This window comes from Jaculus jaculus, chromosome 6 (assembly GCF_020740685.1).
Source record: "Jaculus jaculus isolate mJacJac1 chromosome 6, mJacJac1.mat.Y.cur, whole genome shotgun sequence".
In the NCBI taxonomy this organism is placed as follows: domain Eukaryota; kingdom Metazoa; phylum Chordata; class Mammalia; order Rodentia; family Dipodidae; genus Jaculus; species Jaculus jaculus.
The window spans coordinates 36282710-36298354 of NC_059107.1; the positions used below are offsets into that span (position 1 = coordinate 36282710).

A 15645-nucleotide genomic window follows, 5' to 3' on the forward strand; every position below is an offset into this window, starting at 1 on the left:
TTATGAAATTTTCAGAAAAATGGATGGGCCTGGAAAGGATTATACTAAGTGAGGTAACCCAGGCCCAGAAAGCCAAGCGCCACATGTTCTCTCTCATATGTGGATCCTAGCTACAGATGATTGGGCTTCTGCGTGAGAAGGAAAATACTTAGTAGTAGAGGCCAGTAAGTTAATAAGTTATAAAGGGAAAAGAAAGGAAGGGAGGAGGGTACTTAATAGGTTGATATTGTATATATGTAAGTACAATGATTGAGATGGGGAGGTAATATGATGGAGAATGGAATTTTAAAGGGGAAAGTAGGGGGGGAGGGAGGGAATTACCATGGGATATTTTTTTTTATAATCATGGAAAATGTTAATAAAAATTTAAAATTTTTTAAAAAAAAGAATAGAAAAAAAAAGAAAATTGTAAACATATTTATATTTTTCTTTCTCAATTTTTATTAACATTTTCCATGATTATAAAAAATCCCATGGTAATACCATCCCTCCCCCCCCCACTTTCCCCTTTGAAATTCCATTCTCCATCATATCCCCTCCCCATCTCATTCAGTCTCTCTTTTATTTTGATGTCAAGATCTTTTCCTCCTCTTATAATGGTCTTGTGAAAGTAGTGTCAGGCACTGTGAGGTCATGGATATCCAGGCCATTTTGTGTCTGGAGGAGCACGTTGTAAGGAGTCCTATCCTTCCTTTGGCTCTTCCATTCTTTCTGCCACCTCTTCTGCATTAGACCCTGAGCCTTGGAAGGTGTTATTGAGATGTTACTCAGTACTCCAGTCACTTCTTTCCAGCACTATACCTTCTGAGTCATCCCAAGGTCACTGACCCAGCTCTGTTTTAAATATTTTGTTTATGAAAGAGAAAGAGTGGCAGAGCTTCCTGCTGCCGCAAACAAACTCCAGAAGCATGGGCCACTTTGTGCATTTTGGCTTACTTTGTGTACTGGGGGGAGGAGGGCTAGACCAGGGTCCTCAAGCTTTGCAAGCAAGCATTTTTTTTATATATAAATTTTTTATTTATTTATTTGAGAGCGACAGACACAGAGAGAAAGACAGATAGAGGGAGAGAGAGAGAATGGGCGCGCCAGGGCTTCCAGCCTCTGCAAACGAACTCCAGATGCGTGCGCCCCCTTGTGCATCTGGCTAACGTGGGACCTGGGGAACTGAGCCTCGACCGGGGTCCTTAGGCTTCACAGGCAAGGGCTTAACAGCTAAGCCATCTCTCCAGCCCTCAAGCAAGCATTTTTAATGGCTGAGCCATCTCTCATTCTTCAATAAAGTTAAAAGAAAAGATAGGCTCTACTAGATAGGCTGCCCACAACCTCTCATTAGATTTTCTGCTTCTCTGACTGATGAGCTGAAAATATCTTGAGAAATTCTGTTTCTTCAAGATGAGGAAATGGATGAAGCAATGTGCCAACACACACAGCAAGTATGTAACAGCATGGATTGAAACCCAGCAGCCTGACTCCATAGCCTGCACCCCTTGGCAAAGCCCATCCACCCCGAGCACCCTTGGCTGCTGCCCATACCACGAAAGACTACAGCATACCAAGCAGGCTGAGCCCAGAGGGGAACACCCAGTGCTGACTGGCCAGAGGGAACAGGTATCCAAAAGTGACAAAAGCCGGACAGTGAAAGCTGGGTCCCACAAAGCTTGGGGCCTCTCTCCAGGGATCCAGGAGGTCCAGGTGCCACACAGTGTGACTACATGACACTGCTGCCAATGTCAGTCTCCAGACAGGTGAGTGAAGGGCTCCACGTGTCTCAGAGCTCCCTGGCTGCCGCTACATGAAGTAAAAACAGGCAGTCTCAGACTGCTCAGTGGTTAAAAGCAATTGCTTGCAAAGCCTGATGGTCCAGGTTTGATTCCTTAGTACTCAGGTAAAGCCAGACACACTTTACATGTACCTAGAGTTTGTTTGCAATAGCAAGAGGTCCCAGAGTGCCCATTCATATTCCCCCCCACACACACCCTTTCTTTCATTTGCAGTAGCCAGACACTCTCTAGCACAACACACAAATTGTTTATTTATTTACTTACATATTAAAATGAACAAATCCTACACTGGGGACTTGGGGATATAGCTCAGTGGTAGAGCACCTGCCTAGCACGCATGAATGCCTGAGTCGTTCAAACCCCAGAACCACCAAAAAAAAAAAAAAAAAAAAGAAAAGAAAAAGAATTAATGAAAGAAAGAAGGGAAATCTTGAGCTAGGATATAGACAACTTGCCTGTCATACACAGGCCTTAGTTTTGATCTTCAGTAGACAAAGGGAAGAAGTGAGGGAGGGAAACAAAAAAGAAAAAGAATGAGTCTTTGCCTAATAACAGAGTTCTCTTACTTTATTATTTATTTTAATGTATTCATTTACTTGTTTGGTTTTTTTTTGTTTGTTTGTTTGTTTTAAGCACTGGGAGTGGAACCCAGGGCCTCACTCATAACATGAGTTTTACTGGCAGACAATCACCTTTTCTTTTTTCTTAAAAAAAAAAAAAATGAGTGTGGTGGTGCATGCCTTTAATCCCAGCACCCAAGAGACAGAGATAGGAGAATCACAAAGAATTTGAGACCACCCTGAAGTGAATTCCAGATCAGCCTGGGCTACGAGACACTATCTTGCCAAAACAAATATATGCAATTTTTTAAAATTTTTATTTATTTGAGAGAGAGAGGGAGAGAGAGGCAGAGAGAAAGAGAATGGGCATGCCAGGGCCTCTACCCACTGCAAACAAACCGCAGACACGTGTGCCACCATGAGCATCTTGGTTTCGTGCATACTAGGGAATCTAACCTGGTTCCTTAGACTTCTTAGGCAAGTGCCTTAACCACTAAGCCATCTCTCCAGCCCAATCATCTCTTCTTAATAGAAAGAAGTAAAATGTGATTCTGGGCTGGAGAGATGGCTCGGTGGTTAAAGGCACTTGCTTGCAAAGTCTGACGACCAGGATTGGATTCCCCAGTGTCCTCCTAAAGCCAAAGGTACAATGAGGCACATGTGTCTGGAGTTCATTTGCAGCAGAGGAGACAGTGGCACACCCACTGTCTCTTAAATAAATATGTTTTTAAATGTGATGTGAGACACAGATCCACCAGCCAAGCTTCCTAAAAGCCTCAGGGGAAGCTTCCTGATGCTGAAGGTGGTGCCTGGGGGACATTTGTTGAGTGCTTGTTGAGTGCACAAAGTGACAGTTTCTAAAAAGCAGTTTAACAACTTCAAGAGCCTCTGAAGTCGGGGCTGGAAAGATGGTTCGTTGGTAAAGTGCTTGCTGTGAAAGCCTAAAGCCTCAAGATTGGCTCCTCATGTGAATGGTGGACAGGCATGATGGCCTGCCTGTAATCCCAGTGCTCCGAAGACAAAGACAGATGATCTTGTCCAGCTAGACTAGCTGAAGCAGTACCAAATCTTGCCTCAGTAAATAAAGGGAGGAGGAAGTGCTAGAGAGATGGCTTAGCAGTTAAGGTGCTTCCTGCGAAGCCTAAGGACCCCAGGTTTGATTCCCCAGTACCCACATAAGCCAGATACACAAGGTGGCACATGTGTCTGGAGTTAGTGTGCATTGGTTGGAGGCCCTGGTGTGCCCATTCTCTCTCTTTATCTCTATCTGCCTCTCTCTCTCTCAAATAAGTAAATAAATAAATATGTAATGATGAAAATATTAAAAATAAAAATAGAAAAGTGAAGAGTGGTTAAGGAAAACGCCTAACATCAACTTCTGGCTCCCCACATATGGGCACAGACATGTACCCACATACAAACACGCAGACACACACCACACACATAGGAGAAGAAAGTCTACAAAGGGTTTCTGCTCCTTAGCCCCGTCATAAGACACGCAGGCTAAGACATTCTCAGTGCTGTCTTAGTGGGAGAAATGCTGAAATCCACCTCACTGCATGTCTGGGGGGGAGCAAACACCACCCACCAAGTGCGCAGGGAACACGGTCAAGCTATGAGCCCCGCCTGCAGAGGAACATGGACCATACAAGGCTGTTTAAGAAAACTCCATCCAAGTGCTACTTTTCTATGCCGTATTTAATGAGGTGCAGTTTACATGCTGCAAGCTTTATCCTCTGAAAGAGTCCTGACAAATGTGTTCAGCCCTGGGCCCCAGCACGCTCATCAAGGCAAAGCATTTGCATCACCCCCAGAAAGTTCTTTCATGCCTAAATGCATGGAAAAAAAATCTGGAAATAAAAACATCAGAAATACACTGTGGTCCCTTCGTGGTGGCAGGATGAAGGATGGTCTTGCTTCTTAGCATTTCTGGACTTTGTAAAGAGGCTTTGAAGAGTTCACTGTTGAAAGCAGCACAAACAATACTGAAGTGATTTCAGAAAGGAATTTCTTTGCCAGGACCTCACTCTCCCCCACACTCACCCCACCTCCCAGCTCACACAAAGGAACCCACAAAGCCTCTGAGTTTGCTCACTTTGAACCTCCAACAACAACAATAACAACAACAAAAAACCCCGTGGAACCAACCAGAATTATTTCAGGGGTGCCTGGTAACACAGCCTGCAGACGGACAAGCTTGACAGCACACCATTATAAACCCCGTCTCCCTGAGCCGCAGGGGATGGAAGCCAGAAGCCGAGCAACTGCTCTATGGCTAGATACTAAAAAGCTTTCAGGGTTTTTTTTTGCTGTTTTTTTTTTAATTCAATACTGACTGATCCAGGAAAACTGCTATTCAAAGGAGTCCTTCAGCAAAACAGTCACTAGCAAGGAATCGCATAAAGTATGTACAGTGCCCTTTGCTGGGCTACTGGCCCTCCAAGCTGACATGAAGTAAAACTAGGCTGAGCTACAGTGATAGGACAAAGCGAAGGCCCAGAAGCTGGCTCTAAATGTTCCCTGTGGTGTGTTTTGTAAATGTGGGTCTGTGGTAGTACACCAGGGTGCCTGCAAACACCACTGTAGAGGCTGAAAGGTCTGGGCTTGGGAGATAGATGACTCCATGGTTAGAGGCTTACAAAGCCTGCCAGCCTGGGTTCAATTCCCCAGCATCATGTTTGTTTGTTTGTTTTTTCAAGGTAGAGATTCATTCTAGTCCAGGCTGACCTGAAATTCGTTATGTAGTCTCAGGGTGGCCTTGAACTCATGGCGATTCTCCTACCTCTGCCACCTGAGTGCCAGGATTAAAGGTGTGCACCACCACACCTGGCTCCCCAGTACCATATAAAGCCAGATGCACAAAGTGGTGCATCTGTGTTTGTTGCTTGCAGTGGCAAGAGACCTTGGTGCACCCATATACTCTCTCTTTCTCTCTCTCTTTCTCTCTCTCTCTCTCTCTCTCTCTCTGCTTGAAAGTTAATTTTAAAAAATATTTTGTTTATTTATTTGACAGAGAGAGAGAATGCATCAGGACCTCTAGCCACTGCAAATGAACTCCAGATGCATGTGCTACCTTGTGCATCTGGCTTAAATGGGTACTGGGGAATCAAACCTGGGTCCTTAGGCTTTGCAGGCAAGCACCTTAGCAGCTAAGCCATTTCTCCAGTCTAAAAATATTTTTTGAGAGATCAGGGCATGATGGTGCACGCCTTTAATTCCAGAACTCGGGAAGCAGAGGTAGGAGGACCACAGTGAGCTCGAGGCCACCCTCAGACTGCATAGTGAATTCCAGGTTAGCCTGTGCTACAGTGAGACCCTGCTTTGAAAAAAAATTATGTATATATTTGAAAAAAAAAAAAGGTATGTCTAAGATGGCATGGGGATGTCTGAGTCTTTAGTAGAAGTGTGTGCAGGCAAAGTGTTCAAGACTGGGTAGAAATTTCCCAAATGACCAAAGCACTGGTCTGGGCCACTGTAGTAGAAGGAAATGATAACATTGCTTTTCAAATGGTGGGATTTACCATTTAATATTGTACACAAGGCAAGAACCTTCACATTTTATAGAGGATTGCTGAGGCAGGGTAACAGGTGGAGAAAGGAAGAAACAGTTTGTCATTTACCTTCCAGAACCATGGTCCAAAGCACCAGACAAAATGATGCAAAACAGCTCTGTAAGCCCCAGCCCAGCCCAGAAATGGAACTTGAATTCAGCTCCAAGTCCTTTCCTAGAGCCCAAATGTGGCAGCAGGAGACAACCTTTATTAATAATTGACAAACCCTTTTAAAATGGGTCAATTCTTTTTCCTAGTTGTCTCCTCACAACCAAAAGTAGATGAAGAGTGAACAAGATAGGAGGATTTGGGCTGGAGGAATGGCTTAGCTTGCCTGCAAAGCCTAAGGACTCATGTTTGACTCTCCAGGTCCCATGTAAGCCAGACGCACAAAGTGTTGCAAGTTTGCAAGGTAGCGCATGCAAACAAAGTGGAGCACGCTCTGGAGCTCGATTGCAATGGCTGGAGGCCCTGGCCCGGTAATTCATTCTCTCTCTTTCTCTCTCCATTAAAAAAAATAGGTCAGGGGCTGGAGAGATGGCTTAGTGGTTAAGCACTTGCCTGTGAAGCCTAAGGACCCTGGTTCGAGGCTCTATTCCCCAGGACCCACATAAGCCAGATGCACAAGGGGGCACATGTGTCTGGAGTTTGTTTGCAGTGGCTGGAGGCACCTGGTGTGCCCATTCTCTATCTACCTGACTCTTTCTCTGTCTGTTGCCCTCAAATAAATAAAAATAAAACCAAGATATCAACAAATTAATAATAGGCCAGTCTGCTGGGCTTGCCTCAAAAAAAAAAAAAAAGATTTATTTACACAGGAAGACTAGAATGGAAAACAGGATCTCAGGGGTGGCGGGTTGCCGACCAAAGGACCCAAAGGTGTAAGTTACTGCTCCACCACTAGTGGCAACGGGTTGCCAATCAAGAGGTAGGTGATGCAGGTGCTGTCTCTGAACTGTTCACTGGCTTCAGGATACCAGTCAAGACTCATCTCACAGAAGCTTAGAAGCAGACAGGCGCAGGACCAGAATCTCCTTCTAGCTCTCGGTGGTGTGGAAGTCTCTTCATTCTCCAAGAAAGTTTCTCTTCAACATCAGACACATCTGACAGGATGTGAACAGCGGTTTATATACACCTAGGTGAGCCCTGATTGGTTGGGTGTATGTAAATAAGGTGAAAATCACGAGGACCAATCAGGCGAGCCAGCCAACCTGGAAAGGGAAAACACTGGCCTGATGAAAGATGGCTTCCTTGTTGCCATGGCTACCTCTGAGCATCCGAGCTGGGCTTTCAAAAGACGTGGCGGAACGTGGAGGCCACCGGCAGCAGTGGGAGGAATGCTGCCCCGGCTTTCAAAACCCAGGCGGCAAAACAGTTTGCGCCGAGGCCGGAGTGAAAGGGGGATGGCCTCGGCTCCGCCTGCCATCGCTAGCGGGCTTCTACCACCCACCCCGCTGCCTTGCCGCCTTCCAAGGCTCCGATCCCAGTGGGCTCCTCTTGCGCCTTTCAATGCCCAGCCCCCCTAACACGCACAGTCTCCGGGGGCATCTACGAAGGTTCTCGCCTGGTCCCCTCCCCTCTCCAAGCCTGTTTCCTCTTACTGGCCGGACTTGGGCGAGTTTAGGAAGCTATGTTGAGAGAGGGCCTCTCCGCACCCGCGGGCAGAGGTCGGCAGGCAGGTGGCCGTGCAGCCCTCCGGGGCGGGGACACGCAGGGAGGAAGCGCTCCCACACCGCGCGGCGGAGGGGGCGGACGGCCCTGGAGGGGGAGGGAAAACGCAGACCCCAGCGATAGGGATGGAAATGGGGATAGGGATAGGGATGCGGGGCGTGGGACCGGGGGACGCTGCTGCAGCGCCTCCCACCGGGCACTCGGGGCAGAGGCCTGGAGCAGACCCCGCCGCCCTGGCTCCTCCTTTCCCAGGACTCGGGCGGTTCCGGGGAGGCGCGGTGTAGCGCGACGGACCGACACCAGCATGGAAGGCGCGGCGGGTGATCCGTACCGGCGGCCGGCGCGGCGTACCCAGTGGCTCCTGAGCGCCCTGGCACATCACTACGGTCTGGACCGCGGCGTGGAGAACGAGATCGTGGTGCTGGCCACCGGCCTGGACCAGTACCTGCAGGAAGTCTTTCATCACCTGGACTGCAGGGGAGCCGGCCGCCTGCCGCGCGCCGACTTCCGCGCGCTCTGCGCGGTGCTGGGGCTGCGCTCCGAAGGACCGGACGCCCGGGACGCGGCCGCCGAGGATGAGAACTCCGCGAAGGCGACGGCCACCGAGGACTCAGTCGCTGGGGTAGCCGGCCGTGGCGATGATGGCGATGACGACGCGGACTTGGACGAGGAGGCGCGCGTGGCTCTGCGCGCCGAGCCTCTGGAACTCACCTTCCGCCAGTTCCACGCGCGCCTCTGCGGCTACTTCGGCTCCCATGCGGGGCCCCGGCTGCCCCGCGGCGCCCTCAGCGAGCACATCGAGACGCAGATCCGCCTGCGCCGTCCGCGCCGCCGCCGTCGCCCTCCCGGAGCACCGCGCCCGGACGGTGACCCCGACGGCCAGCGCCTGGCGCGCCTGGAAGAGGAGAACGACAGCCTGCGCGAGCTGGTGGAGGACCTGCGCGCCGCCCTGCAGAGCAGTGACGCCCGCTGCCTGGCGCTGCAGGTGCGCGGGAGGCTGGAGGTGGTGACGCGGACCACGGAGGAAGAACAGGAGGGCACCTTATCCCGGTCCAACCCTCTTCAGCTGACCTCTCTGATCTTTCCCGTCCACCCTTACATTTATCACCCCTTCATCCCCAAAAGCCCCAGTCTCACGAACCCTTGGCCCTTCTAACTCAGAAACGAACGTGATGTCTGGGCCTCACATATCCATTGTCCCGCAAGCGCCTTCCCTCAGGGAGGCTTAGGGGACAGACGGATGAAGAAAGTCACCCTGTCCTTGCAGGGTTCCTTCCCAATGAGGGCTAGAAAGCGCATTCCACCACTCAGCAAAAACTTCTGGGCCAAGTGAGGAAGAAACAGGGGGATTAGCACTGAGGGGGCTAGATAATCATTGGCCACCAAGACTTTACAGGGTCCAGGCGTACTTTGAGCTACTGAGGTGAGCTATAGACCCAGTCTGGTCCTCTGGGATCAATGACCAAACACTTGAGTTCAGTTCCCAGCCCCGTGTTGAGAGCAGAGCCGGGAGAGGGGGGGGGGCGGGGAAGGCGAGCCAAAGCAGAAACAGCCCCTGCCTGAAGTGGCCCAGGAGAAAGCTGGCTTTACATTGTCGCCTCCTGGTCCATGAATATTGTAGACTACAGCTGAGTGACAGGGGTCACGTGTGTGGCAGGGGAAGATTTAATGAGGGAGGGTGAAGCGGGCGTGGCGGCGCACGCCTTAAATCCCAGCACTTGGTCGAGTTCGAGGCCACTCTGAGACTACATAGTGAATTCCAGACCAGCCTGGGCTAGAGCGAAACCCTATCTCTAAAAACCAAAAAAAATAAAATAAAATAAGGGTAAGAAGGCAGGTTGTAGAATTCCTGGTTACATGTGGAGCGCCTGGAAAGGTCTGAAAGGATTTCCCCATCATTTCGCAGTCAGATATTTACTGGGCACCCTGTGTTAGCCTGGTCTATGCTTTGGGAACACCGTGGCAAACAAGACAGATCATCCCCACTTGGGAAGAGTGGAAACACTAGCTTTGTGCTTAAGCTGCCCCTGGTATTTAGGGAAGGAGGAGTCTCGTGGGTGGGCGACTGGAGGTGGGCTGAGGCTGAGAAGCCCTGAAGTTTGGGACTCGCGCTCACCATGAACGCAACAGAAGCCAGCCTTGCTCTGCAGGATGATAACCAGAGAGCTCTGTAAACTCAGGCACAGCGGGCAAATACAGGTGCCCACGGATCCCACAGCAAGTTTTCAGGTGTGCGGGGACGGTCCTGGTAGGCTCCCGGTGCGGGCCCTCACTCCCTCTCCCTTGTCCGCAGGTTGGCCTCTGGAAGAGCCAGGGGGACGCCCCGGAGGCGGCGGCGCGGGAGCTGCAGCGAGCCCAGAGCGTGCTGGCCGACGCCGAGGCGCGCGCGGAAAGGCTGCAGCGAGGACAGGCGGAGGTGCGGCGGCGCGCGGAGGAGGCCCGCCGGGCCCTGCTGCGCAGCCTGCACCGCGTGCGCGAGCTGGAGGCGCTGGCCCGAAGCGTGCCCCGCCTGCAGCGCGCTGTGCACCGCCGGGAGGCTGAGCTGCGGCGCTACAGGTGAGCGAGCTCCAGACCGCGGCGCCCTGTTCTCCAAACCCCACCCGTGCGCGCTCGGGTTCACTGCTGCATGTTTGACATCGCTTCCATTTCTTCCTCTTTTTTCAAATATTTTGCTTATTTATTTATTTGAGAGAGAGAAAGAGCATGGGCTCGCCAGGGCCTCTAGCCACTGCAAATGAACTCCAGACGCACGTGCCACCTCGTGCATCTGGCTTTGCGTGGCTACTGGGGAATCGAGCCTGGGTCCTTAGGCTTTGCAGGCAAGTGCCTTAACCACTGAGCTATCTCTCCAATTCTCTTCTTCTACGTCTTACATCACAGTGGACCCCACTGCCCTCCATCCACTCCCCTATTCACCCACGAAGTCCCTCTGTGTTACTGAATTGGAATCATCTGTAGTTTATTCTTTGCTTTGCTTTGCTGCTTTTTCTTTTTTGGTTTTTCGAGGTAGGGTCTTAACTGTAGTCTAGGCTGTCCTGGAATCTACTATGTAGTCTCAGGGTGGCCTTGAATTCATGAGGATCCTCCTACCTCTGCCTCCCGAGTGCAGAGATTAAAGGCGTGCGCCACCATTCCTGGCTTATTCTTTCCTTTTCGATTTGGTCCTGATTGTGCCAACAGTGGCTGCACACCATCTGCCCGCCCAGAGCAGAGCACTTTACGGACTTAGTTCCTGAAATCCTGGGATAGCCAGATGATGTGGGTCTTGTTATGGTTTCATTCTTCAGACGAGGAAACAGGTTGAGAATGACCCTCAGCGATAGCTGGACCAGGGCAGGAAGCTGAACTTGAGGACCATGGTTCCGATCCTGGCAGGGCTGCTGGGTTACTAGCCCTCCCCCCATCTTGTTCCCCGGAGTCCCCGCAGAGCAGAGTGGCTGTGAAGCTGTGAGGTCCTGCCTGGCGGTGCTGTGTACTCAGTCGGTCACGTGGCAGGGCAGGCCTGCTTCCCTGACCTGCATTACAGCTTAACTCTGTCTCAGGCCCACGCCTAGCGCTGAGCGTGACTGAACAGGGCAGACTAGACCTGTCCTGAGCAGGCACCAGTAAGCATGTGAGCTCCTCAGGACAGATGCTGGGGCGGGAGTCCTCATTCCCGCTGTCTCGGAAGTAGGATCTAAAAGCTGAGAAAATAGGAATAGTACAGGCAAAGGCATCAGGCCGCCATGGCATATCCCAAAAACTGAAAGGCCAATTTGGCTAGAGGGGCCAGGCCACCTAGAACCACGAAGGCAGCATAGGCGTTATCTTTCCCTGAGAGAACATGAAATCATGGAAAAGTTTCAAGCCAGGGGTGATCCCAGCAGACTGTAATCTAATAAAGAACTACCCTGGCTCCAGCTGTGACTGAGGTGGGAGGAAGGATGAAGAGCAGGAGATTGCCAGGACCAGCCTATGTGAGCAGTCTCCCCTGAGGCGAGGACGATCTGGCCCAGGCTAGAGTGGGGCAGCCCAATGGGGTAGCGTTGAACCTTTGTCCTCCGAGGAGGGACTTTGTCCTTGACTTCTGAGGCACTCACAGCTGGGGCAGGCTGGCCTGGCCAGTCTCCTACAGCTCTGAATGTTTGGATAGCAGCTTCCTGTTTGCATAGCTGATCAGCCACAGAGCTGAACTGGTTGGCATGAGGCCCATGTCCAGCCTTGGAACTTTCTCCGCAAGGAGAAATGAAGGGTCTCTCCTTTGTTTTGCTTTAAAAGCACATCGAATCCTTTACAGCATGAAAGCAGGGCAGCCACAATACTGGGAGAGAACTTTACAATAGGAAAAAAAAAAAAAAAAAGGACTTTTATCCATCCATTTCACCTTCACAAGACTGCGGTACAAAGTAGAGGTCGCAATCCCCATTTCATGGACTGTGGGAAAGGAAGTGAGGCTGTGAGAAGTAAAACACACCTGAGGCCATGAAGCCAGAAAGTGGAAAAGTCCAGCCTGCCTGCCCCTAAAGCCCACGTTCTTTCTTTCCGCTCTACATGGCTTTATGGCTTCGCGGTTACAAGATGGCTCAGGCCTTGCATGTGCCATTCAGGCACAAGAAGGGCAGGAAGCATGGGGAAGGGGGCACTCTCTCCCAGGGAGACTGGGTCGGAGGGGTCCCCACCAGAACTGGCACCTGGGTCTCACTGGCCAGAACCCTATCAGGGACTGCTCCCACCCACAAAGGGGTCTGGAGGTGTTGGTGAAGCTGCAGACATATTGAGTCCCATTCACAGCAAAGAGGAAGTAGCCATTGCAGAGGCCCCACAAGGATACCTAGTGAGTGAGGAAACTGAGGGCCAGAGAGGGACATCTTGTGACCGTCACAACATGGGAGGTGAATGACTGTCCCTTGTTTTTCTGCTCTTTCAGCCATACCCAGCCAGGAGGCAGAGCCTCTGTGCCTACTCCATGTGGCCAAAGCTTGCAGGCTGTGGACTGACTTGTCCCAAAGCTCATACTCTTTGTTTGCTTGTTTGCTTTTTATATTTTAAATATTTGTATTTATTTACTTATTTTTTAGAGAGGGAGAGACAGTGAAAGAGAGAGTGAGGAAGAGGCGGAGAGGGAGAGAGAATGGGCAGACCAGAGCCTGCAGCCACTGCAAACGAACTCCAGATGCATATGCCAGCCTGTGTAGCTGGCTTACATGGGTCCTGGGGAATTGAACCTAGGTCCTTAGGCTTCACAGGCAAGTGCCTAACCACTAAGCAATCTCTCCAGCTCAAAATACATAGCCTTTGAAAAGAGAAAAGGGGGAGAATCAGAATAGCCATATACACTGATTGAGCACCAGCTGTATACCAGGCATGAACCTGGCACCTTCTCCATGACGGTGCACCAGAGCCTGGACCAGCCTGAGAGAAAAGTCATTACTGTCTCACAGGCGACAAAGCCAGGCCACAGAGAAGTCATGTGTCAGCAGGGCCCAGCAAATAAGTAACTCAGCTCAGTGCCACACCCCCAGGTTGTCCCTGGTAACATGCACATTTCTGTCTGGGTTCATTCACCCCAGAAATGTCCATAGTATATCTTATAAGCGGGAAGGCGTATTAGATGTGTGCCTGTGACCAAAAGTCCTGACATAACTTGGTGGAGAGATTTATTTTGGCTCAGTCTCAAGCAAGCACTTTAACCAACCATTGGCTCACAGTTTCAGAAGCCATGGGTCTTGTCTCCACTGAGTCTGGACAGAATGTGGTGCTCGCAGGAGCATGAAGCAGAAGCTGCCCGCCTCATAACCACCAGGAAGCAGAGAGAGGAGTACAGGAAGGGGCCAGGAGTGAGATACAACCCATATAGACATGCCTCAGTAACCTACTTCTCCCAGCCAGGCCCCACCTCCTCCAATTCTCTGCCTCCCAGCAATGCCACGATCGAAGGATTACTCCAGTGATTAGCTCAAAGCCCTCAAACTCCAGTAACGTTCCCCAAACCCATCAGCTGGCCACCCAGCCCCCAACATATAAGTCTGTTGGGGGGGTACTTTTAATATGGAAACTCGGGGCGGGGGGGGGACTTTTAATATGGAAACTATGATAGGATGGCTGTGAGCTACATGTTACCCACTGCTTCTGCATTTCAAGTGCCAAGAGCACAGAGGTCCCTGAGTGTTGCCTGACCTCTGACCGGGGACCTGCAACCGGAGGGTTGACTAGGAGGAAGGGACCTGTTGTGTCAACTTCTCCCAGGAAGATGCAAATGTCTATTCACCCCAGATTGGGGTTCAGCTTGGGGTTGCCTTTTATCTATGTTCTTTTTGGGCCTGTGTCCCTAACTGTCTACAAACGAAGGCTGCTGGCTCCTAATCTCTATCATTGGGATACTCATCAGGAGAGGTCTCATTGAGCATGACAACTCAAGGTCCTTGCAGGCTTCAGGAGACCAGCCAAGAAGAGCGGAAGCAGTGGGAGCACCAGGGCCACAGCAGGTCCCGTGCAGGAACAAGCGATGGGGGCTGCTGAGGCACAGGGTCCTGTTGGATCTCTCTTGGAGGCAAGAGAGTCCGGGCCCCAAGAGCACAGGTGTCCAGACCAGAGATGGGCCCAGGATGGAAGCAGCTCAAGGCCTGCAGAGGCAAGACCACGTTCAGTGCCCAGAACACAGGCAGCTCCAGTGACTTTCAGGGGTAAGGACTGATGTAGGAGCCCTGGTGCAAGCAGCCCTAGGGGCCTTGGGTAGCAGCAGCCCAAGCCCAAGTAGCCCTTGGTAGCCAGACTCAACTGGTTCCTGAAGTTCTCTGAGAGTCTTTTTCTCTTTGGAGTTGGATGGATCTATAGGCCGAGGAGCCGGGGTTGGGGGAGTGGAGGGTTATATACATATAGCTGGTTGGTGCACGCAGATAAGGTGCATGCAAATAAGATGAAAAACATGGGGACAAATCAGAAGAGCCATTGGGCCCACCAAAATTCAAATTTCCCACCAAGGGGCACCTCTCTTATTACCACGGCCACCGCCAAGTAACAGCCTGGAAAGAAATGGCTGGGCACGGACCAGCAGCGGGAGTGACCACTCACACTCCACCCATTACCAGGGAAGAGCCCTCTGCTCCCAGACTGCCAAGGCAGTCAGTAATGGGCAAGTGGCACCCACAAGTCAAAACGGGTGCATGCAGACGACCAGGGTGTTTCCCCATGCTCCTCCAGCCAGAAACCCCTTTCCCATCTCAGTTCTATCCAGTCTGTTAACCCAGGAGTCCATATACCCTTATCAACCAGCTGGGGAGTGGGGGGGTGAAACCTGTGTCTATAGTGATCTTATGCAGTCACTGTCCTCGACACAACAGTGTTACAGCCCTTCACACAGCACTGACATCATGTCTGGTGCTGGAAGCTCTGTGGAGATGATTTAAAGTTCACAAAAGGATGTGTGTGGGTTCTATGCAAATCTTATCTTATGCTAGAGGCTGAGCATCTGTGGGTTTTGGTATCCTTGGAAGGTTCTAGAACCAAACCCCTATGGACACTGATGATTGGACTTATTTTAGTCTCTTGGATTGCTTGAGTATCTGAGCCTCCTCAGGTGTTTTACATCTCTGGGCTCTGTTGTGATAGTGAGTAATTTTTTTGAGGCAAGCCCAAAAGATTGGCCTTTTTTTTATATATACAAGAGAGTAAGAGTGACAGAGAGAGAGAGTGAAAATCGGTGGCCAGGGTCTCAGTCACTGCAGTCGAACACAAGACAAGTGCACCCCCTTGTGCACATGTGCAGCCTTGCACGTTTGCATCACTGTGCATCTGGCTTATGTGGTACCTGGAGAGTCCAACCTGAGCCCTTAGGCTTCACAGGCCCGTGCCTTAGCCGCCAAGCCATCTCTGCGGCCCTGCTGTGTAATTTTTTACAGTAAGTCTATCTGTAGCAGAGCCCTGAGAGTTCCACTTGGGACAAGGGTTTCAGAGTTCCCTTCTGCCTCCATCCACAACCTAGTTCCAGACCGTTTTTATTTACTTATGTGTAATATGTATGTGTGTGTTGACATTTTTGTCATCTCCATGTACATGTCTTATGACTTGCGACAGTGGCCTTTTGTTAACCCATTATGCCTTCTT

At 50.8% G+C, this 15645-nt stretch overlaps 1 protein-coding gene across 4 annotated transcripts in view; it reads left to right on the plus strand.

Annotated features, from left to right (window-relative positions):
• Positions 1 to 7867: 7867 nt before the first annotated feature.
• Efcc1 (EF-hand and coiled-coil domain containing 1) overlaps positions 7868 to 15645 on the plus strand; it is a 28377-nt gene continuing 20599 nt past the window's right edge. For all 4 annotated transcript variants that reach the window (XM_045152906.1, XM_045152907.1, XM_045152908.1 and 1 more), the window contains exons 1-2: positions 7868 to 8548; positions 9857 to 10119. In XM_045152906.1, the coding sequence (XP_045008841.1) occupies positions 7868 to 8548; positions 9857 to 10119 (944 nt within the window). The remainder of the gene's footprint in view (positions 8549 to 9856; positions 10120 to 15645) is intronic.